The 24,897-nt window shown below is 43.6% G+C and overlaps 1 protein-coding gene across 13 annotated transcripts in view; it reads right to left on the bottom strand.

The window, feature by feature from the left end:
- mtmr4 (myotubularin related protein 4) overlaps positions 1-24,897 on the bottom strand; it is a 49,483-nt gene that overhangs the window by 22,956 nt on the left and 1,630 nt on the right. For 4 of the 13 annotated variants that reach the window (XM_023833053.2, XM_023833055.2, XM_023833056.2 and 1 more), the window contains exons 1-2: positions 7,845-9,597; positions 7,386-7,467 (exon numbers count right to left, since the gene is read on the bottom strand). In XM_023833053.2, the coding sequence (XP_023688821.1) occupies positions 7,386-7,467; positions 7,845-7,900 (138 nt within the window). In that variant the 5' untranslated portion in view covers positions 7,901-9,597. Of the gene's footprint in view, positions 1-4,217; positions 4,706-7,385; positions 7,468-7,844; positions 9,598-9,622; positions 11,010-19,247; positions 19,267-24,733; positions 24,883-24,897 lie in introns of those variants that run through there. The other 9 variants (XM_023833058.2, XM_023833065.2, XM_023833059.2 and 6 more) reach the window with 6 other exon arrangements.

Below are 24,897 nucleotides of genomic sequence, written 5' to 3'. Positions count from 1 at the left end.
TGATATAAAGGACCAAGGTTATAGTTACACCAAAAAGGTAAATATATGGAAATAAATTAAAATCAGGTACCATAACTGCACACCAAACAAACTACCCCCCATCATGCAGCCAACCACCCCAGAATGAAACGTAGATTCTAAAAATTATTTTAGAATCATTTGTTCACCTCTATGATCACCTGCATCACACTGCACTGAGAAGCCCCACAACAAACAGACTCCCCAGTATCTCCTGTTTCACTTTTGTTGTTGGGCTCATTACACAGACAAACAGCAGTGGCTCAGGAATCATCATCATCTTAATTATCATTCATTAACAATAACAACAACAAAAACAAACAGACCCCCATGTTATGGAACGCCATTTAGCATCCTACCCAGTGTGGCATCAACACAGTCACTAGGGTGCTGGGTGTAATTTAACTTCTCGACAGGAATCGGGATATCAGATACGCCACCTGTCCAGCTGACACACCTGCCAATGCCTCACCCCTGACAGCGCCCCCCGGTCACCTGTCCTGCTTAAGTGGGGTGGGTGAGAGGCACCACACTCAAAACGCCATTCCTCCCCTTCCAGCATGATTAAATGTTCAGCTATTCCCTCACATATGTTTACTAAACATAAGACAGAAGTCTGGATCTTATTTTTACAGCTTGACGTTCACTGTGGTTCAGGTTCAGGGCATTAACATGCAAATTTCTGGTTATAGCTACCAGCTTCTTAAGCTCAGTGTTACCTGCGGATGTGCATGTGCCATAGTGAATAAGCAGAAAATGCAGCACCTGCTTTACCTTTTTCGGATACCAAAAGGCTGTGATAAAACCCACAATGGGTTCTTTCTGACTAAGGGGCATAAATGTGACTGCAGCTCCTTCCATTGGGGTCTTCAGCTGCTGGCCTCCACTTGGTAAATGAGCCCAGGTTAAACTGCGCACTTTGTTTGTTACCAAGCATACCGTTAAAAAAAAAAAAAAAAGCACAAACATGCAGCAATATCAGCATGATGTTGGGGCCTGAGGGGGCAGCCTTTGGCAATGACGAGATTGTAAATGGCCAAAGGAGGGTCTGATTAATATAGGATATAGCCTGGGACCCCGGCAAACATGAGCCTAATCTTGAGAACAACGGAAAGGTTAGTTAAATCAACAACACCTAAATGTCCTCAGATAAGTGAATTCAGCCCTGGGCTGAAGGGCACAAATGGGCCCATTTCTATAAGCTCCACCTGTGGCTCGTCCAGATGTCACCCAGTCCCTGGCCAGCAGAGGTCCCCCTGGAGCCGAAGCAGAGACAGGATGGCCTGTTCCCGTCGCTTTCTGCTTCGTCATGCCCCTCCCCCCGAGCAAAATCAAAACTACCTCAATCATCTGAAGAGCCCCTGCTTTTTAATGAAAATCTCTAAAGAGATAAGAGCTGCTGGTGCATGCTGACCAATCCCCCCCCCCCCACCACACTGCAGAGCATTTGTATAAAAATCTCATCTCGACTTTACCTTCCCATCACGCTTGTACACATTCCCTCAGACATTAGTATAAATTTCTAATTTACTAAAACAGAAAGTAATCCCTTTTTCAGCATGCAAACACGGTGATCCACGCGGTAATAAAACGGGGCGCGGCGACACTCAGACAGGCGCGAGATGGACAGCCATGGCCAGACATCACACCAGCACAGCCCTGCTCTGGTTGCCATGGAGACTTCCTCAAAGACGACGCTGTTTGTTGGCAACAACCGTAGCCCGTCGCTCACTGGGAAGCTGCATCCGATTAATCGGACTAGCACTTTGATGTGGATTAGAATGTCCCGGATTAATAAATCAGCATCTCACTGCAGATTGAGAGACCAGGATAAACAATCGAGACATGGGAGCATGGAGCCATCCAAGCTTTAACAGACAGGACAGGCAGGCAAGTGAAAAAAAACCCAGTAGGGCAATAAACTGGAGTTACTGGTTCATTTAGAGACCTACTGAAAGGTCACATGTCTATGGAATCCTGACAGTCCCCAGCCCATTTGAAAACCTGCATACTGGGCAAACAAAGATTTTTTTTTTTTTTGGGGGGGGGGGGGGGGGGGCGGGGCACTGGGGACCTGAGACAGGGGGGGTGCACTGCCATACTGGTCCCTGGGCAGGTTCATCTTCTCCGTTATTCTTTGCAGGGTGCCGGTTTTTCCAGGACCTAAATACTTAAAGGGCCAGAGCGGGTTCAGCACCTTGCAGAGTCATGCCCCAATGCCAGTCGGGCCGGTTAGCGCACACTGGCCCCCGGAAGTAGCTGCGGCCAGACCTGCCACATGGCCGGCATCAGATGCATTCACACTGCAGCCGGATACCCGGTCAGCTGCAGCACAGACCCATTCCTCTAGAGTTCCTGGAGAAACTCAAAGCAGTACTTTAGCTGCTATATTTAACATGTTTAGGGGGGGCAGTTTGGTGCAGATTTTGACTCTAGGATTTTATTCAAATGGTCGACGTTTTAACCCAAAGCAGCCGAGGATGCAACTTCACAAAATGACCATTGAGCAGCATCACTAAAATCAAGTCACATGGAGTCAAGACAACAACGCTGAAGGAAAAACCTACGTCAAGGCCAGGGCAGAGACCCCCCCAGAGACGGAGGCCATTATTTACAGATACAGAATTACCACTAAAAAAGACTCAACATCATGGGGTTGGGGGGGGGGGGGTCCGATTGGCTGTGATCAATGCCTTTGTGCAGAGCCTGTAGACAGCACAGTGTTAGGGACAGCGTCACTGCCACAAAGGACAGATGGGGTCTGGGCTGCCTGAAGCCCCACCCCCCAAGCGACAGACTCGGCTCCCCTGCTGTGGGGGGCAACTAAATCAACATGCAATATGGCAACCGATCAGGGAGAACGTGACCCGGAAAAGATTCAAAATGGGGTGAGGTTCCTTTTTGGCAGTTTGGTGCTAGCGTTCAGATAAGGTCACCCCTGAACCCCAAACCGGGGGTGGGAGGCAGCCACACACTCGATGAGAAACTGGCAGGAAATGATGGGCCATCCATCTCCAAGCAGACTGCACCCGGAACCCCAGCGGGTAGCATGCTGCTAGTCTTGATGTCTGGGTAAGCGCTAACGGGTGCAGCGGTCCCCTGGCCAGCCTACCGGGCACAGAAGAATGTGAACGGCGGTAATGCAAAGCTGCCATTCATTAGCGGGCTTGATAATAGATCACTGTCACAGTATGAGCAGCCAAGAGCAGGTCCCCATAAAACAATCTGACTGAGGGGGCCTGTTTGAGGACCCCCAGGCCTGTGTGACAGCCACACCTAACCCTAACTTTAACCCCCCCCCCCCCAAATCACACCCTTCCTGACAATACCGTGAAACTGACAGCACCACCAGCAGAATTTTAATGCTATAGAGCACAGATCTGAGAAGGGCATTTGGGGCCGCAAATGAACATTTCTGGTACAGTACCTTCCATCTTGCACAATTGTGCCTGTAAGGGGCGGCTACAGGAGGCTGGCTGTCAGGATGTCACCCAAGCTGTTATTACTGCTGGCTTTAGAAGGCCAAACACTTCCTGGATCCATAACGATCAGGCTCCTGCCCTTTTTTTTTCTTTTTTGGGGGGGGGGGGTCAGAGGACAGCACACACTGTGCCAGTGGCAGGCATGCAGAGATGACACAGAGTCCTTCTTAGCGTGGGTTACTCTCTGTCCTTCTTAGCGTGGGTTACTCTCTGTACCGTACCATCCAGCCTCATCGTTAAATGCAAAGAATGAATTAACATGCATCCTGCGGTGCTATTGCCTTTAAAAATCAGTGTCACCTTTAAAATAAGGACTATCACCTTTAAAAATCAGCTTCACCTTAAAAAAAGACTACTGCCTTTAAAAATTTGCAATTTTTTTAAAAAAGGACCATCGCCTTAAAGCACTTTAAGTGACACTGTACCACACCTTCATGTGCCTTTCCAGCTGCCAGAACAAAAAAACCCACCCACCCAACTGTTTTCAGGATATGAACCATGGAGACCTACACACCTAACCACAAAGTCAGTTTGATGGGGGGAGGGGGGGGGCTTGGAGACAGTGCACGATTGAGGTGCAGTTATTACTTTACTAATTAACAGCCTGCAGTACTCACATGTTCAAACAACAACCTCCCCCACTTCTCACAGAACAGGACAGCCAGAAACAGAGAGAGAGAGAGAGAGAGAGAGAGAGAGAGACAGAGAGGCACTCACAAAGCAGTTCAGCATGGAGCAGGAGACACGGGCAGCCAGGCTCATGGTGGGGAGATGGGCTTCACCGGAGAGACCAGCAGCCAACGCAGCAGCAGAACCGGGACACGTAGCACCGGCCAGAGCATCATTCCGTGCAGCAGCATCCCCCCCCCACCCCACACACAGACAGGCAGGCAGGCAGGCAGGCACAGCTGCAAAACCTCCACCCCTTAATTCCTCAAATCCTCCATCAACCTGGCAGGCAAAAGGAAAAAAATGGAAAAAGAAAACAAAAGAATCCGTCTGGAGGTCGCCTGCGTGGCTCGGGAGAGTGTAGAGTTGCTTCGGGCTGCTATGCGACAAGGCAGGACACCCCCCCTCGTTACACGCAAAGGAGGACGGAGCAGAAGCAGGTGTACCGGCCACGGCGTACCGAATGAAGGACGTGGACAGAGCCGGAGACGGACGCACAGCTTTTGGGCGGGATGCTCAGAGGTAAGCTCCACCCCTTCCCCTCCCCTTATCTCACAAGCTCCTTCTCTTTCTTGCCCGGTCCCTCCCCACCCCCCCACCCAATCCGCATCCCCGACAACAAGGCTGCCGTGTGGAAGGCACAAGCAGGAAGGCGGAGGTTTCCCTGCAGGCGCTCGACAGGGGGAGGGGGCCCCATGGATCTGCAAATGCTGCATACGAACAGAGGGAGGAGGCTGCGGCTGCCTCTCACGCCCCGTGGCCGTCTGCAGCGGTGCTGGGGGGGCGGAGCTGCTCATGTCAACAAGCGGTCACGTTGTGAGAGGATGGGGGGGGGGGGGGGCGCAGGGAAGTGATGCACAGGGCTACAGTGACACAGCATTCTACAGCATCTCTTGCTCAGATCTCTCTCTCCCTTTTGCTCTTTCCTTTCCTCACCCCAATGAGTCACTGCCTGGGCAGACTGCACTGACACGCCGTGCTGCGGAGGTCCGGCGCCTCCAGATGGTCGAGCTGGGATGGCCAAGCAGCACGACACCGAGTTCGCTGCGACCGTGAGGCACCAACATCTGTGCCCCCCGCCACAACTCGTCAGAAGGTGTATCGACCCATATTCATACAGATGCCCTGTGGAGTCCGACCTTCATCTTCAAGACCCAGACATGATGATGTCAGGGGTCCCAACAGAATCAGTCTTGGTGAATCACGGTCTGGAAAGCTGAAGGGGGAGAGCACACCGGACATGCCCCAGTACTGCCGGGTTCCAGGGGTACCCTGACTACCCGATGCCCGCTGAAAACAGCACAGGTCGACAAGACGGTTACAGAACCGGATCGAGGCGGTTTTCCGTCTCCATGGCAGCTGGACAACACTGCCTGGTCTGAAGATGGACCGTTGACTTTACTCACCAGGGGCTGGCAGCCCGGCTCCTCTATATTTGGAAATGAGTGCCGCCTAGGGACTTGAATGTCCGAGTGCTTTGGGAGATCACACCCACCTACCCCCTATTTACTCTAAATGCAAAACACCTTCCCTGATGCTTGCCATCCCAAACGCCAGCACCCGCTAGGGATCCATGTAACCAAGACCCTGGGTTTATGCCCATTTGCAAACTGACTCATGTTAGGGGTGGGGGCAACTCCAGAAATAGCTCAAATCAATCATCCTTCTGCCAATTGCCTGCCAGACCACCGACCCCGGAACAACGTGGGGTCCAGACAGATTGCACTCTGCTGGCTCGCCGAACCCAGAAGCTCAGAAAAACAGAGTCCTCTTTACTTCAGTCCAGACCATCTAGGATGTGCTGCGATAACTGTAGAGGACTGATCAATCATCCACGTCTCTCACATGACATGAAGTCTTTATAAAAGCTTAAACCCCTGCTCACGTTTGTGTCCTTCCCGGTATAAGCCGAACCCGCCAAAGCCCAACACCACTGGCCGTGACATCCAGTGGGGCCAGACGTCATCCAGCTCTCCCTCACATATCACCGTTGTCAACTTTTTTGCTGACATAAAAGGAAAAAGCAAATGAATCTGAATAATTTATCCAGCTACTATTTCTGTCTGGCCAACACCTGGAAAAGGAACCCAGACAGTGCTGCGCAAAGGAACACTATCACAGGAGCAGGGACCTCAGATATGTCCCCAGCTCCCGGACCAAAGCCAGCCCAGTGGGGAATGCTATACCTCCATCTCTCACTGTTCATTTCTCTCAGCCCCTGCAGCCTGGGGAGAAACTGCACACACCTGGCGGGCCAGGGGGCTATCAGTACACATCAACAACATCTACACTGTCTCTACTGGCTGGAAAGCAGTTAGTCACTGGGCTGTTAGCCACTTAGAATTCCTTTTAGCGTCAGAACACAAATGGAGCGCCATGTTTATTATTCCACGGGTTCCCTGCTGGAAAGCCAACAAATTAAGCGAGGTGTAGCATAAATCACAGCTGGTCTGCAGATAAAAACGTCATGGGATTCACGTCAGGTCGCTCATAATAAAATAGCCAAGAGGATAAGCATTAGTGCTGCTGCTCCAGGGATGTCCCAAATATTCTAAAGACGTGACATTTTGTAATTTGACAGTTTTTGCATTTATGCTTCAGCCAGGAACCACAAAAGCGGATTTCTTTTTTTTTTTTCGTAATGGTATAATCAATACAAATTTCCACAAAAATCCACTGGAGCAAAAATGCGACAGTATCCAAAAGCCACCAGTCCACACAGCAGAGCTGCACATTCCTTGTGCCTTACTCCACTTCTGCCACTAGGGGGCACCACCTCAGGCTTTCACACGACTGGTCCTTTGAGGAAATCTGCTTTTGGGCAGTGTTTACCCATGTGTTTCCCCTCCTGCGATCTATGATGGCGTGAAGTTCCCGTGCTTCAGCTATCTGGGGCATCGCGGCAGAAATGTTTTTGAGAGAGGCTTATGTAGGGGTCTTAAATGATATTAATATCGGGTGTTTGACGGACTGGATGCAATAAGACAAAAAAATCTATTTCTTATTTTTTTTCAGCTACAGACAAGTCCAAATGCAAACATGCATACATAAATGTATGCATACAAAGAAATTCTGTTTAGTGTTAAAAGTTTAGTGACAGTAGCTGGTGAACAGCAAGCTGCAGAAGCCAGACAAGGTGGAAGTACGACACACAATCCCCCACCTGGTGGCAGCAGTGAGAACCCCGAACCCCACAAAGAGGTACAGCCCACTCACCATGGTTCCAGTCGATGATAGGAATGTGTGCTCTTGGCGCCAGGCCTCGTCTGCTCCGTCCTGCTCCACCGTTAGCAGCTTCCTGTCAAGGGAGGAAGAGACATAAGACTATTAAGGAATAAGGAACACCGGTTAATCACGCCACCACAGAGGTGGAGGCTCCGCCCACTATGCCCAATTGAGGCTCCAGCCAGCCATGACTAGTTACACCGTATTAACTAGCCGCTTGCTAAACCGGCCAAGTGGAAACCAGAATATGGCAGGTAAAAACCCTTACATGTCAGGATGAGAAACTAGGCTGAAGGTGAGAGGGAGATAAAGATTTCTGGCACTACTATATTCCACCATGAGGCAGCAGGCCAGCCTTTTTGTAAAACCTCAACAGGGACAGAATCCAATTCTCTCACATCTATGTGCTACGGAAACCTCACACAATCAATTAAGTTTATGTAAACTTACTGGGCTAGGTTGTCCGGGTACGATCCACATGCTGGCCCGACCGCACATTGCACCATACCAGCCCGGTTCGGTTTCCATTTACAGTGCGACCATAAAAATCGGACTCTTTATGTGATCCAAAGTGGCTGCTGATCCTGCATGATCTCAGCTACGGGAGCATTAGCAATTAGTACCCGCTCCCTACCAGCGCTGATGCAGGCCAGCCGCTGGGGGCTGGATGACACCCACCCAGCATCGTCACATCCTGAAGCTGGACTGTTCACACATGTCACTACCAGTATCCCAAAGCAAGGAGGGGGGCAAGAAATGCTGGGCACTTAGACGAGGTGGAACAAAATGTCATCAATATGGCAGCGACAGCTCAATCAGTACAGACTATCCATCAAGGGTTGGCTGAAGGCACCCCAGCTCCCCAAATACAATGCTTTGTGGAAGCATCACCACTGCACAGGTTCACTTGGCTGCTTACAACTGTATTTCACAGACTATTTCATACAAAAATTTCTACAGATTCACTTACAAAAAAGGACTTTACAGAAGAATATTCTACAACAAAATGAGTGGGACATGAACATTATGGAAATGATTCTCTGCATAAAAACTCTTACAAAAATAATTACTTTGATCAATAAACTTTACATCAAATACAGCTGTCACGTACAAGTTGGGTCTGCACTGGCCAACACTGGCGGGGAGTTTGTCATTATGGTGACATAATCATTCACTTGACAGGCAAACCAAACCACCAGCCGTTGTCATGAGCATAAGGTGCTTTGCCAGAACAAGGCAAACCCATAGGTTTCACAAAATATGTTATTTGCTGAGATTGAAAACTCAAGGCACAGTACAAGGGTCAGATGTGTGTCTGTGTGTGTGTGGGAGTGACGCTGAAATGAGAAGAATTTTGTGACATTGAGTTATGGGTTATACAATATCAGACCGATTTCTAATGTAGTAAAGACAAGTAGACCAATCAGTCAGCACCATTCACTGAGAGGAGGTGTTAGTTAACTATATGGTAATGTGTATTTACTGGGCTCACTACCGGTATCAAGCCACCCAAACGCCAAGTTGACAGCGGAGTTACGGCACAGGGAAACCCACGTTTCGCGACGCGCAAGTAGGAAAACTGGCAGCTTAATGGGATGACGAAAGCACAATGTACATGAACACCAATATACTGTACACGCAGGCTGCTGGGATGAGTGCGGAAAGGGTCTGAAACCTCGTCCCGATGCCCATCGATAAATACTATCCCGTCCTTTATTGCCCGCTTGTGCATTAAAAACATCACATGCAGGAACCGCCCAGCTACAGGACCATGAAAATGCAAATACTACCGCGAAAATGTCCCTAGTATCATAAATAAAATTGACTTTGCGTTAAAGTTAAGATGCATTTAAGTAGTGTTCTAAACTCCAACGCATCTGGTGTGACATTCATGCTTTCGGACTCAAGAAATCTTACGGTAAATGAATACTTATCCATTATAAACCTAAAATTACATACATCAAAGGCGTTGGGGTTCCTCGCCCTACAGGCTATTTACAAGCTAAAAAATGTTACATGTACATACATGTGTGTGCAGACTAATCACGAATTGAAAATCTCACTCCAGCCAGGTGACCAAAGTTGGCAACCCCGATTTAAGAACAACAAACCTGCCGCGATTTACGTCCGAGTTACTTTGACAGCGAGACACGCGTTTATAAATGCCATTTCGGGAAAATAACTACAGAAACTTTTCACGAACAATATGGTAAGAGCATGCCACTTACTCCACGAAATACAGGAGTTGTACATAGCACCGAAGCAGTACTATATTATGTACAAAGTGGTGATCACTTAAACGCGGTGCCGGTCCTACTGCAGCGGTCCCGACCAGGGAAGAGGCTGACTACCTTGCCGGTACTTGTGCAGGTTCCGCGGTCGCTCCCTTGCAAAATATTTGTAAGCACACTCGAATGAAAACGTGCGACTCGACACAGAATTAAGCCTTCACTATTCAAGGAGTTTGCCATTCAAAGGCGACGGACCCACCCCCTGTTCCCGGGGAAGGCAGAACAGCGTGCTCTACGTGACTGTGCCGTGCGCGGCCGAGCCTAGCCGAGCAATACCGAGTCTAACCGAGGGGCCTCCGGCGCTCACGCTTTGAAGCTGGGGGCGGTTGTTACGGCGGGCAGATTTATGCGTAAAAAACGCCCGTTTGTTTGCGCCATGTAGCCGAAATATTTAACGCTTTAGGAGACGGAGCTGCAGGTATCACATGCAGATTAATCACATCTTATGGTTGTTTCGGTCTAATCTAATCTCTAACTGGCGACATCCATTAATACGTTATCGAAAAACGACGTATTGTCAAAAAACAAAATTGTTTGCATCCTGTACCATGGCGCTAATCAGTAAGAAAGCCGTTAAGTGTATGGAATGAAACACCGCGATCCCGGTCTTCTCATATGGTGAAGAATAACGACACGAAGCAGCGATGCTCCCCACTAAAACGTCGAAATCAAAGCACTTGGCGACATTCTAAGGAAAAATAAGGATCAGCATTCTTCTTTTTCATGTACCATTGCAGAAACACTGCACGGCGGAAGCTGCAAATACGCGGTCATGTACTCCAGTGCATGTCACATTGTCAGCTAAAGACGTAGCGAGTTAAGAAAACACGTTATGATTGCAAAACAGTCCCTTATCTTACGCGGAGCGCCTCAAAACGGCGAGGAAGCAGAGATCTTCTATGGAGTAATGCTGCATTTCAGGCCATTTTACAAAGAAGGATATCATATACATCTTTATGGTATTGGTGAAAGTGCCATGACGTAGTAATGTTTTTTCTTCAAAGTTCAATTATTAAACTTGGTTTGTAAAAATTACATGCAACTAAATACACTACGGTCAAAATATCGAGTTATGACAGGCCCACTAAATAGCAGGACAGCTCCTGTATGCTTTAATAAGGAAGTATGAAAACTAATAAACAGATGCAGAGGAAGAGACCGGCACGCTGCAGGGCAGTCACTGGTGACAGCCACCTTCACCACGCATTTTACATGCCATTGTTAGTTATTTTAATTTAAAGCCACTTTAAACATCAAGAGAATTAACTATTGCCATAGGCAGGAAGGATAGCTCGATCCAACTTGCATAATGGATGAGGAAGGCACGTTTGCTGAAGTTACAACTCCATATTTAGACAAACTACAGTAAATGTGTTAAAACATGTTTTCCAAAACAGAAGCCACAAACCAGCTTTACAAATCAGCAATATGCCTCATCGTGATTCCCCCGACTGAATGGCTTCTGTTATTGAGTAACTTCCAAGTATTGGTTGGTGATGTAGCTATACGGCAAAAAATTTATGATCATATCCCAGAAAAGGGGTGTAGTGATGAAAACTGCATCTGTCCTCAGCACTATGATTGCTGCTTGGTGCCAGATCATACTTTCACCTGACTCCACTGTGGCTTCATACCACTGTTAGAGACAATGAACGAATGCTAAACCTATCCCCAGCTCTATGAGAGGGCTCAAGCCTGGTTGTGCATTGTTATGGATTTATTAAAGGAGGCTAAAACAAATAAAAAATGCTAGATGACATATAAAGAACGAAAGCGGCAGGGACACTGCTGAACGTCTGTGGGTAGATCTCACTGCAGCTGGGCTTTATCTAAGGGCTCTTTCTCTATATGCAACTTTGGACGTCAGCAGGTCTCACTTCCTCATTTTTTCGGTCCCCTGGGAGGTCCCTAAAACCTCCTAAAAGGAGGTGAGTACATAAAAAGGTAAAGAAAGTCCCTCAAACCAACAACTGACACCAGCACCACATACTTGGGATAGCCTGTGGCGGGGCATGAATGCCTGTGAACCACTGCGGGTTCTATGCTTTCCCGGATCGAGAGGCCGCTACTCCGTGAGCTTCTCCCGTTAAATGCAGGCCATGCAGGCACTGCGTCGGCATCATGTCAGGCCGCTTTGGACAGGAAGCCTGTACTAGGCAATAGTCTACACACCAGGCTGAACCACTAGGGCCTCAGCCTCCTGTCCAAAACTGAAGCAGAACTCCTACTGTACAGTTGTAATAAACTAAAAAATGCTTTTGGGACAAAATGATGACTTCCAGAACCCTGCAGGCACAGAATGACCAGAGGATTCAACAATTACATATAGACCACCCCCCAATTTATTGCTGTTGTTACAATTCAAGATTCAAGCAATGTGCAGTTTTCTAACCGATGAAATTCTTACTGTCTACTCCTCCAGATTCTGCAAAGATAACAAAAAACAGCACGGTAGATAAGCTTAATATATACATATCCACCACAGATAGAAATGTTAAAAGTAAAGAATCTTTTAAAATAATAATAAAAAAAATTGCATATGACAAGGGCATACCCCACAATGCCGACCCACCCCCCCAACCATAAACCCCCGTGGATATTCTGCACGTCCGCAGGAGGTAATGTCCCCTACTGAGATTAAAATTAGGATGAGCTGAGGGTTTCCTATTTCATGTGACCACAGGGGGTGCAGCCCTGTGGGAGAGGGGTTGCCCACTTGGATGAGAAAGGGGTCATTGGCAGCCGCCCTGTGTTCAGAGCATGGGCGGGAACAGCAGGTACGCCTTGGAGCAGGACTGAGCATTCCTGCAGTACACCCAAACCTCAGGAGCAGGTTCCCACATGCCCGACCTGCCCTCGGCTCTGCACAATGCCCCACAAACAGCAAGAGCAAGACGTAGCCATTCAACCAATGCATTCACGGCTGGGGTCAGACAAAAAGGTTTAACGAGGCTGGATTTGTTAGAAAGTATAAACACACAAGACTGTTTTCCTCTACAAGCACAGCTTGAATGCATATAGTACCGAGGGACTGTTCTAGCTTATTAAAGGCACACAGGGACGGAATTCAGCTGTTAGGCAAACAGCTAAAACAGTAAACAAATGTGCATTAAAATGTACAGTGCACACCCAGAACTTTTACCAAGTGAGAATTACTTATACAAATAGATAAGCATAAGGAAGGATAGCACTTATGTAACTCACATATGGACATGAGAGCAGCTCATAACCAGAGATTCACCTGAGCCATAGACCTTTGGATCCTGCAAGTGAAGCCCAAACACCTGACCCATCATCCTGTAGATGTGATGCATCTGGGTATTTGTTCATTAAGGATAAATGGAGGGAATGGAATCGTATACAGTTTCTTGGATAGGAGGGAGATTAGCTGAGAGGTTCGGCATCTGAATAAAGCTAACATTTAGAAGAGTGTTCAGTCTGTCTTCAGCTTGAAAGAAAGGCCCTTTATTGTGGCCAGGGAGTCCAGAGATGAAAAATGTTTCCAGGCTCCCATAAAGCAAAGAAAGGCTCTGGAACTGCCCACTCTAGGGAAACACAGGTGATTTTCACGAATGTCAGACCTAAGTAAATAAATACATAAACAGAAACCTCTGTCTGCTAAAGGGTTTAAGATACAAATCTAAAATCTTTTAAATGCACACTATTTGGCACCTTTCATATTCATTCATACTTCTAAATGCATTTTGGATATCAAATTTAATAGTGTAACAATCCTGTGTACACACTGTATGGAGAGAGGGGTATCAAAAACAGTGCAATTAACTTCCCCAAAGTGCAAATAACATCCTTTTAATGTTAACAGGACAAGTTTAGAAAACTCAAGAGACCTGTGCAGATCCACACAGAGGCCCCAAGATGCTTCTCGTTCACCTGGGGTATACCCACAGAGGGCAGATGATTACAGCACCCCCAGCATGGGCAGGGGCAGAGCAATGCTCAATCGGGACAATATATCCCCGAGGACAGATCTGCAGTATGGGGTACATTTCAGGACCTTTTCATGAAAAGCTGATTGTACCGCTTCATCATGGTGTAAATAAATATGCATAGTAACATTTCAGATCTAGTTCTTGCTGTAACAAGCAAAAATGAAGAAGGAGCCAATCACAGAATCTGACTCTATGCAGCGTTTGCCCTAAAGTCCATAAAAAGTACCCTCAATAGCACAGCATTTGCAGAAAGAGGAATCGTACTGGTCAGATGTGCTGGAGCATGTGTGTTTCAGTTCCATATTGAGCGCTGAAACGTGAAAGAAAAAAGCTTTTTTCTGAGGAACAGTGCTGATGAAACTTTCATTTATTCTTTTCATAGCAGGAGGTAAACAGATATGCGGTTAATGAAATCTAGATGAGCACGATTTACAACAGAAAAGACTCCACCAACTAACAATAAGGATTTATTGCTATTACAGCATACGTTAAGCAGGTTTGAAAATCACAATTAACTTATGTGATCCAGACAGCAAGCCCACAAGATTGATAAATGTTCTGCAGTCAAGAAAAAAAAAGTAAAGGCCAGGATTGTCCGAGAGGCAGTTATCAGTGGACATTCCTGAAATTTCACCCCAAAAAGCTTGCCAGCGAAACAAACGGAGAAAGGCATAAGAAACATAGGCCAGGGTTGCAAAGTGAAGTGGAAAGGAGAGGAAGGACAGACGGACTGCTGATGGCAAATGCTGAGCCCAAATGCTGCTGGGTCAGGCCTTCTCACAGTCCAGAGAGGCACCATTTCCACCCTTCAGTCATGAAAAAGTTAATGGATCATTTAATTTAAGACCAAGGCAGGAACACACAGCCCTGAAAAGATGACAGCCTTAAACACATGTGATGCCAGCTAATTTCAGCTCATCAGCTCAAATATGACTAACCAATTGTTATTAACCAATTGTTCAGTGGAAGTTCCAGAAGTCATCTTACAAAGCAGAGCATGAGTAGCCAGCTAAACATTTCCTACTTCATCTTTCCACTGTAAAGGAAAGTTTCAGGTTTTTTATACCCTCGTCAAAACATCTGCGCCAGCCCAGCCGGAGACCAGAAAGCGTGTTACTAAAAGCAGCCACGTTTCAAAATGAAGCAACTGCAGGCTGAGATGGGCAGCTGCTCCTTCCACATGACTCAAAGTTCATGCTTGATCACAAAAACACAATAAAACCTTAACCCTGTGACGTGATCCTTTACTGACCCCTGTGTAAAGTGGGTTAACAGTCTGAATGGGCTGATAAAGGAAACATGTGAAGCCTCCTAATAAGTTATTATTTTATTATTATCATTCTTTCACTGAACTTTGAAACAATATTTGTCCTTTGAGCAAAATATTTATTTACAGTGCACGTGCATCACACTTATAATTACTAAATGACATTTCCTGAAGGTACATTGAAACCTTCACTTTTTATGAGAGTAAAAGTTTGCTTTCCTCAAGGTTCTGCACAACGTAGCAGCATCTTCCCCAGGTACCATAAGGCTCAGTCTCCTAAAAAGTGTTTTTACAGCATGCATGTTACTGCTACTGAATGCACAATCCCAGCAAGATTTAGAAACCTTTTTACATAAAGAATGCAAAAATATACAGTGGAGAGACTGCTGTGTGTTTCTAAGTCCAAAATGGGGTTTATCTGAAATGCCACTTCTAAAAGAGCTCCAGGGCCAGCTTAAACAACACCCTTCCAGACATGTTGTCTGGTGTGGAGAGCTCCTGGGACAAAACTCTTGACTAAACAGCTTCGGGAAAAGAAGTGAGGTTTCATTGATTTCTAACCACCAAGATAACAGAAAGTAAAGCCTTTCTGGAGATTTACTGCCTGGCTTGTACCAACTTGCTATTGCATGTACAACATGAAAAGTATGTAAACAAAAAAATACAGGACAAAGATAGTAGGAACATTTTTCCCTGCGATGGGATCGGACTGTCTGCAATGGCCTCCCCTCCAGCATTAAGAATGTAACCACAGACCCACACAAACTACAATTCTCTCACAACGTGCATATATACCACAAATTTCTGAACCAAACCTGACAGCTCAGCACATTAAATGTGGAAAATCTCACACAGAAACAATTTGTGTTGGAATGGCACACTATTTTTCAAAAAAGTAAACCAATGTTTCAATCAAAACAAATACTCCAATCACAAATTCTGAATACATCTCAATGTAATTAACAACACAATTTCAAAATTGAGGAGGTTGAACTGCAAACAATAGCATGAAACATTCTGCGGCTATCTGCCTCTCTTGTATGTCACTTTGCACATGAGTACAATTAAATACATGTAAATATGGTAAATGACAAAGAACAGGAGCAGAACCCTGGGTGAGGTAAAGTTCCCAGGCATACTCAAAATATTGAGGTCTCTTCAACTACAATTTACTCAGTCATTGAAGCCTTTTCTTCTGCCAGCAATAAATAATTTTTTACTAAAATTTGGCAATAATACAACAGTCTTTCAAGAGTCAGCCATTCCTTAGTTTTCAAATCGTGCTGTATGCTGTTAAACCTGATACTAAATGACTGCTGTCTAAAATGAGTGTAAAGAACCAGCTGAAGCCGCTGAAGCCATGCATGCTTCCCAGCTTCACTCACATCCTGGCACTACTGATCATGGGGTCTATTCTCCCATACACTCAAGTTTTTTTTTTTTTTTTTTTTAAAAAGCACATAGCTATGTGTGTTTTTCACTTAAGAGTAGGGCTGGGCGATAAAACGATTACGATATGTATCGCGATAGACACGTGATCGATATCAATAAAAAATGTGTTCGATAAAACGTTCGATATTTTTTATTCTTCGTCGGAAGAAAACAGAGGTTGCGAAGCTAGTTTGGATCCGAACAGGTGTTCCGGGCAATTCGGTTTCCCTATGTTTCCCCTGTCTATCGGGAAATAATGTTTCCCCTAATATTAAATCAAAGAGGTACGTGAAATGTCTGAAAATCACTCAAGTACATTATTACATGTGAATACTGTATTGTTATTAGTACCGAGGCCCAGAGTTGCTGTATACCTGTTTTAACAGGGGGGAACCAAATATCCTGGATGTCAGGAAATAATGTTTCTCCTAATATTTAGGCAAATATGTATGTGGGATGTCTGAAAATCACTCAGGTACAGTATTACATGCGAATACAGTAGTTCGTCACGCATAATATAGTCTTATAAGAAATACTATACCGTTTTCATCAAGAAATATCTCTATCCAGCGAATTAAATACTTTCATTTATTATCAGTAAAAACAAAAAACATGTGATGTTTTAAAATATGTGGCTTGTTTACCTCAAGAGCTTCGTAAAAAGACATGAAAACAACAGCGAAACCGTGTACAAATCAGCGCGCGACAGGGGAAACATAGGGAAACTGAATTGCCCGGAACACCGGAAACGCAGCTGTCATAAATGGTCGTAGCACAGCAAAACAACTGCTTTATGGAAGTTCTGCCGGTTTTTTGTGAATCACTGTGACGGTCGCCTCGCCCTTCCCTAACGCCGCTCGCCCCCCGTCTCCTGAATATTAAGTTATAGGTCTGTATCCTTTCGGTTTGTATGTGTCATGTTGTCCGGTTTTTCGCGTATCCCGTGTTTCGTTTCGAGTCTGCCGTGTCTTTTGTTTCCCCTTCTCTCTTTCCTCTCTGTGTTTACGGCGCACTTCCGGGTTCCGGCTCCCTACGTATCGCGTCTTCCTCGTTAGTGTTTGCATGTGTGTCTTTTCCTAGCACAAAACCTGGACTGAAAATATACTTGAATAGTTCAACTTCAAGTATGATTAGAGTAAGAATAACTTGAAGAGTTACTTTTTCATATTTCTGCAGGTTTTATATTTCAAACAATGTTACTGTACTGTATCAGGTTTGTTTTTTTATATTACAGATGTACTGTATCTCAGTCTACGTCAGTTTTATTTATGTTTACAAAACACTGCACATATTTTAAAAACACTTTATTTTCCATGGTTGTTGACATGTTTAAAATAAAAATGTTTAAATGTAATATATTTTTCTCCTGGTCTTTATTTTAAATGGGTCATAAAAAATGTCAATAATTATCGATATCGACCGATATGAAACACTCATATCGTGATACAGTTTTCAGTCATATCGCCCAGCCCTACTTAAGAGTAATATCCCATCGACTTCAGTCAGAGGTTTAAGTGCACTTATGCTTTGTTTCCACCAATATGGTGCTGAAGTTTTTCCCAACCCAGAACTAGTTCCACACATTTCCACGAAAAAAAAAACTGGCCCTGGGCCAGAAAAAATGGCTCCATTATAGCACCACCAAAAAGCTGGTCTCAGAATTTGGAACCGTAACGTTATTGAAAGTCGGATGGGCTATTGTGTCCAAATCTTCCATATACCTGGAAAATTCAATCCACAGGCACTGTTATTTTGTCCAATATCGCTGGTGCCGGCAGTGAAAAAACTTGCCAGCTTATTAGAGGAATAACGTCATGTTATTTTTTAAGTACAAAACAGATCTTAATAAATCCAAAAAATGGAATGCATATGAACCTTTACTTTAGTCTCACTTCTGCCTATGTAACATTTCCATTCCGTTCTTTTTTGAAACCAATGGAAACGCGGGCAGGTTCTCAAGTGAGAACCAGCTCAGCACTGGCCCCAGCAGCAGCACCAGCTCTGTGTTGGTGGAATCAAGGCATTAGACAGTAGATATGCGCTTTGGGCAGGTCAGGTTGGGGAGCATGCACTGGTAGAGCATGTTGCCATGCTTACCATACAATGAAACACCTTGGGATCCTGGTTGGGATCCTGGTTGGGATCCCCCCCCCCGGACAACAGAAAGTCCAGTACCACCCTCAGAAAATGCCCATTGACCTGCCACAGCCAGGTGTTACATGGGCGTCCGCTTGGCCTGGTCCAGCTGCTCGGGTCCTCAGCAATGAGGATCCTGCGAGCCTGATCACCCTCTGGCAAATGCCCCACATGGCCATAGTGCTTAAACATTCAGGACTCCCTGAGCAACCACTCATTCTATACAAAGTTGAACACGGTTAAATGCAATATTGCAGTTTCCAGAAAGATGAATATTTAACAAAATGAAATTAACATGTAACAAATTTAGAAACAAAATGCTACAATCAAAAATGCATGTGAATAATAAATATAATTCATTATAAAACACAATAGTATATAGAGATACACACTCACTGTCCACTTCATTAGGGCTGGCACCAACAAAAAAATCCTGTTTGATATTTGAGGCAGAAATGTAAATGTTTGAATTTCTATTTGAATTCGCATGTAAAAATATACACCTCAATTCAACCACATGTATAGTTAATTTTCTGTAATATGTTAGGATTGTTTGTATATTGTTTATATAATACATAATATAAGATATATTGTTTGTATATTGAGTTCTTTGTATTATTAGAGCCATTCGTAATTTTGGTATTGCAATATTTGTACTATTTGTAAACTTAATTATTTTATTACTGTCCGGGAGCAACTGTAACTACATAATTTCCTCAGGGATCAATAAAGTACAGTGGTACCTCAGAACTCAAACTTAATCCGTTCAGAGTCCTACCTTACTAGCAGAGAAGAAATTCCAATCAGAGCTTGAAGCACACTGAGTACTGAGCTGGACTCACTTTCAATATAACTCAGTTAGCCCCGCCCCTAATTTACACCTTCAGTGAGACCAAAACTACACTTGATAGGCTACCTGAACCTACTGATTAACAGAAACTAGCAGACACTACAACAGTTTCAACTGAGTCCAAGACAGAAAGTAAACAAAGACAGCTATCCTATCTTACTAGCAGAGAAGAAATCCAAATCAGAGCTTGAAACACACTGAGTACTGAGCTGGACTCACTTTCAATATAACTCAGTTAGCCCCGCCCCTAATTTACACCTTCAGTGAGACCAAAACTACACTTGATTGGCTACCTGAAACTACTGATTAACAGAAATTAGCAGACACTACAACAGTTTCAACTGAGTCCAAGACAGAAAGTAAACAAAGACAGCTATCCTATCTTACTAGCAGAGAAGAAATCCAAATCAGAGCTTGAAACACACTGAGTACTGAGCTGGACTCACTTTCAATATAACTCAGTTAGCCCCGCCCCTAATTTACACCTTCAGTGAGACCAAAACTACACTTGATTGGCTACCTGAAACTACTGATTAACAGAAACTAGCAGACACTACAACAGTTTCAACTGAGTCCAAGACAGAAAGTAAACAAAGACAGAGTCCTATCTTACTAGCAGAGAAGAAATCCAAATCAGAGCTTGAATAACTGTATTCCCCGATACCCTGACGTCTGCGCCTTTGTCTCCGTTCGGTCCCTGCTCGGCACGACAATATTTTTATAATTAAAGGTATTAATGGTTTATTAATATTAAAATAATTAATAAGAAATCTTTATTTTTAAATGTATTTCATTATATAATTACTGTTACTGTCTCTCATTGTCTAAATGTATTTTTATTGTCTAAATATATGTATTCAGCTAATGTAAACATGCACAATGCTATCACAGCGAATGCGAGGCTGAGACTGAAGCGTTACCCTTTGTTGCCGCTGAGAGATGTGCCGCGTGACTCATTTCCCCGCACATATAAGTTCTTTTAGGTCGGCATTCACGGTTTGAATTCTGAGATTCAGATCGAGCTCTAGGTAATTTTTTTTCTAACTGTTTGGTTCGACTTTTAAGAAATTCGAGTTCAAATGAGTTTGAGAACTGAGGTACCACTGTATACTGAATCTGAATAGGTCTCCGATTTTAACACTAAATATAGGCCAACCCAGGACCAAGTTATTTGCTTATATGTTTTCCCATTTGTATGGAGAAGAGGGAATCAGGGCATAAGTATAGCCTACAGAGACAGGCTCATCTTTCAGATGAGTTTATTAGAGAATGATATGGGAGTTGCTAGCTTGGGCTGTGTTGTGCACTCGCTACAGCTTGTGATGCACTAAGGGCTGCTATCACAAAGTGTAAGTGACGCTGCTGCCAAAGGGAGAAAAACTGTAAGGCCATTTTACGCATTTGCCACTTGCATATACGCTCTTGAAAGATATTCAAATTGGCCCATGCATCAAAAACGCTTAAAACAAGATGTACAAGGCGGAACAGTACATTAATTAGGCTACTAGAAACATACATAAAGATTTTTTGGCATACTTTTTCATTTGTATTTAAAAATACAAATATTTACCCATTTTAAAAATATAAGTATAATAATAATAAAGTATAAATACTTATACTAAATATACATTATATTAAAATATTAAAGTAAAAATAGCTCTTACGTGGGAATCTATATCAGTATAGGCAGTTGTGTATCAGAATCAGATCGAAACTGAAATAATGTGGATGGACCCATCCCTAGTTGTAGGGAGGGGCTGGCATTTATTTTTGCTTGCGTATTGTTTTGTTTCCATTTTTCAGATTGTTAGTTAGATTAACATTTGTCTTTTGGTTTCAGTTTTCTTTTGGCTCAAGGGTAGACTTATAGTAGAGGTTCACTCAGTTAACACCTTTTTTGTTTATTATTATTTTGGCCTGTGCCACTGCCGAAGTTCATCTCAGTTTTTTTGTGTTTCCCCTGAGTTATAACAATATATATGAAAATAAAAAGCGACAATATACTTGTCGATCTTCTTTACATCAAATTACCCTCTCTCCCTTTCCCTTCCTTGTTCTCTTCAAAATTTGACTATGTCTCAATCCTAGACAGGGATGCGACACTCGACAATGGTGATATTAGGCAGTTAGTCATTGTCTGATATCTACACTGGGTTATTTGTATGATATTGTCAATTAGAGAAGGGGGGAGAAAAAAAATAGTTCAGTTATGTATTGCTATTCTTTTGTGGGGCGATTCATGAATCGCAACACTAAATCCAAAATTGATTTTTTATTCATTTATAATTTATATACGTTTGAATTTGAGGTGGAGAAACGTTGCTGTTCCTCTATTATCCTACTCTAAACTAATCCCACATTGACAGGCAGCATAGCATCCCTTGTAGTAGGACCCAATTATTTTCTCACTGTTTAGCAATAACAGGAATGGCAGATGACTCAATTCGTGCTGCTTCTGCAGTTTAAATCCAAAGTATGGAAGAATTTTGGCTTTCAAATTATAAATAAAGAGGAGTTGGGCATGAGCCATGCTGCATGCAAACTGTGTCTTACAAAAGATAAGCATTGTGGCAATACGAGGAAAGTGGGCACATATTTCTAGACAAAATCCAGAGATAGACAAGGCAGTGGAGAAGCATAAAAACTTGGTGTAGTTTTATGCCACGTCAGCAGCAAACGTATCTTTTTGATAACTTCTAAAGTTAAAATTTATACTGTTGTATTTTAAGTCGTTTCGCATTGTTTAAATGTTCCCTTTGATTTTTGAAGAGGAAAATTTGGAATTTGCCATGTTCACTCATGTTCAATTACACTGTGCAGCTACCGAATAAGGATTTAGTTCTCTGACTCACAATTTTTTTTAACATGGTTTAAGGTTTTAAAATTCAAAAAAAAAAATTTTTTAATCGAATTGGCACCTAGGTATCGTGATAATATCGTATCAGGTCGTCAAGTTAAGTTTGTTTAGAAACTATCCTTAGTGTTAGAGGTGGGCGATAAATCGATTTTATCGATTAATTCGAATTTACAGTTCAGGAGGATGTGTTTTTATGAAAATAAAGCGTCATATGCCTTGATTGTTAAACATGTATACTTCAGGTCACTAAAGAGCCAGGGAATGTACATGAGAGTTTAATAAAGTAATAAATACATATTGGAAGCAATTCATACCTTTAAGTTTCACCCTTGCGTTAGAATATAGACCAGTTGATATTTTGAAGGTGTCTCCTGTAGTAATGATGCATCATATGTTTTAAATCTATTACACTGAATATTGAAGCTTGACTTAAATAAAAAAATATATATATGCCAAATCACAATCCCAATATCTGTCAGAATTAGATATTCTTCACAGATCGTTCAGCCATAAATTCCAGTCACAGACCCAAGCAATGAGGATTTGCACTTTCAATCTGGAGAAATATGAAACAATTTGTGTGGATGGGTGGCAAATCTACCAGCAATGTGAAAGCCGCACTAAGGAATGAGCAGCAACGCAGTCAGAGAAAAACACCCAGCAACAAACCATACTGTCCATGTTTACTAGTGTTACACCCTACAACAAAAATGTTTTTGCATGATTTATTTAAATAAGATATGCATGCAGTACATTCAATTTGCTGTATTTTAAGCCAGTTATGATAATTACGTTATCAACTTATCAGACAATATATGGACATGACCGTGATTTTTTCGACGTCAATATTAGCAAATTGCATTTACATAAAAATTAATGCCAACAACATTTTAGTCAGTTGCACTGCTTCTGCCTCTCGTCTGCTCTGTGTCACAGGCACGGTTCGGAGCTGATTCATACTTCACGTGAAAGACATGCATGCTGTGGTGCGCACAACTCAGTATAGACCGTGCACGATCCTGAATGCTCATACTTTTAGCGCCAACATGCCAGTCAACCATGTATTTTGACGTTAGGCCTAGGATAGTACTGTAGAGAAAAGCTGCACTTAAAAGTCACATTTATGAAATGCATTATGGATAAGAATAAACAAGAATTTTAGTAAACCTAACCATGCACCATGTACTTACAGTACACAAGGCAGAGTGACTATCATTAACAAAAAATTTCCATAAACTGAAGGATGAATTTCTGATATTACAGACTAGATGCATTCTGAACTGCAAGAGGGGCTCCACACAGTATTATTTACTAGTCAATCTATGTCAGCACAAAGTACCTGAACGAAACAACCACTGTCAAGGAGCATATTCCCATATTTCTGTATACAGCAGTTTCAGAAATAAAGTAAAAATTGTCCACCATCCATCCATCGACCACCTGCATATTCGGTACAGGGGTGCTGGAAGGCCTGGAGCCAATCCCAGGCAGGACAGAACATACAAGAGGAGCAACCTGGATGGGATGCCAGTCCAGCACATACACTTGCATACAAAATCATCTCATAGTAATTCTGAAAGTGCATCAATCCAGATAATTTATGATGACACTGAACGAATGGGGGGGGAAGCTTGACAAAGAACAGAGTAATAATCGATTAGTCTGCATCAAATCTAACTACTTGGTATCGTGTTTTTTTTTTGCTTTGTATTTTACCAGACTTAAAGGACCAATCAAAATACAGTCCAATAACCAAGATGTTTACTGGCTACTGGTACTGGAAGATGTTAATCTAAATTATACAGGCACAAACACATACACGCACACACAACCCCACCCACACAATTACAATTAAAAATGCAATAAAAATAACTGTAAATATTAAAAGTTCGGTGCCACTTTATAATAAGGCTACCCATATAAAGAGTTTATGAATGTTATAATCTGGTTATTAATTAAGTTGTAACACTTTGTAAATTATTAATAGATGATTTTAAACAAGTTATAACACTGTTTTGTTTTTATTAATGACTTACTACCATTTACAAGCGGCAAAAGGGAGCCTTAATGTAAAGTGGGACCAAAAGTTCAACTGTCATCCAGGCACCCGCCAAACCACAAGACCGAAGCAGCACTTAAAACTGCTGCTTGCAATATACAGAATCACTGCTGCACCTCTCTGACAGCCCAAACCCACATCTCAGAACGACATATTTAACAGAGGACAACATGCCACACCAAATGGCATCTAAGCAGCACATTGGTACCAAATATACAACTGCACACAGAAGCGAATTGTTCTCTTGTTATACACTGAAAATACAAATGGCAGTATCATAGTTCCCGTTTATACCCAGAATAAGAACTGACGAGGCGTCTGCGTTACACTCTAACAGGCCTGGATTCTGCCTCTCTGTGGAAAACTGCATAATACAAGGTACCGACGACCGTTAATAGCCCACACATTTCACCTAAAGCCTTGCTCTGAATTAACTGAACTGAAAAGAATCTGCATTTATGCATTTTTGACACACATGTAGAATGAGGAATGACTGACCGGCATCGTGAAAAATGGGTTATCCTTGATTGGGTATCGCCACGTACCATCTACAACATTAAAGCGTTAAGGGGTTACGAGCTGATGTGGCACGAGGCACAGCCACAAGCACACTTTTACCGCCACATATCGGGAGTCATGGATACCGCTCGAGGCGTCCCCAC

Source organism: Paramormyrops kingsleyae, chromosome 6, assembly GCF_048594095.1.
Source record: "Paramormyrops kingsleyae isolate MSU_618 chromosome 6, PKINGS_0.4, whole genome shotgun sequence".
Classification (NCBI taxonomy): domain Eukaryota; kingdom Metazoa; phylum Chordata; class Actinopteri; order Osteoglossiformes; family Mormyridae; genus Paramormyrops; species Paramormyrops kingsleyae.
The sequence above is the reverse complement of the archived record's forward strand: the minus strand, read 5'-3'. Positions and strand labels throughout refer to the sequence as shown.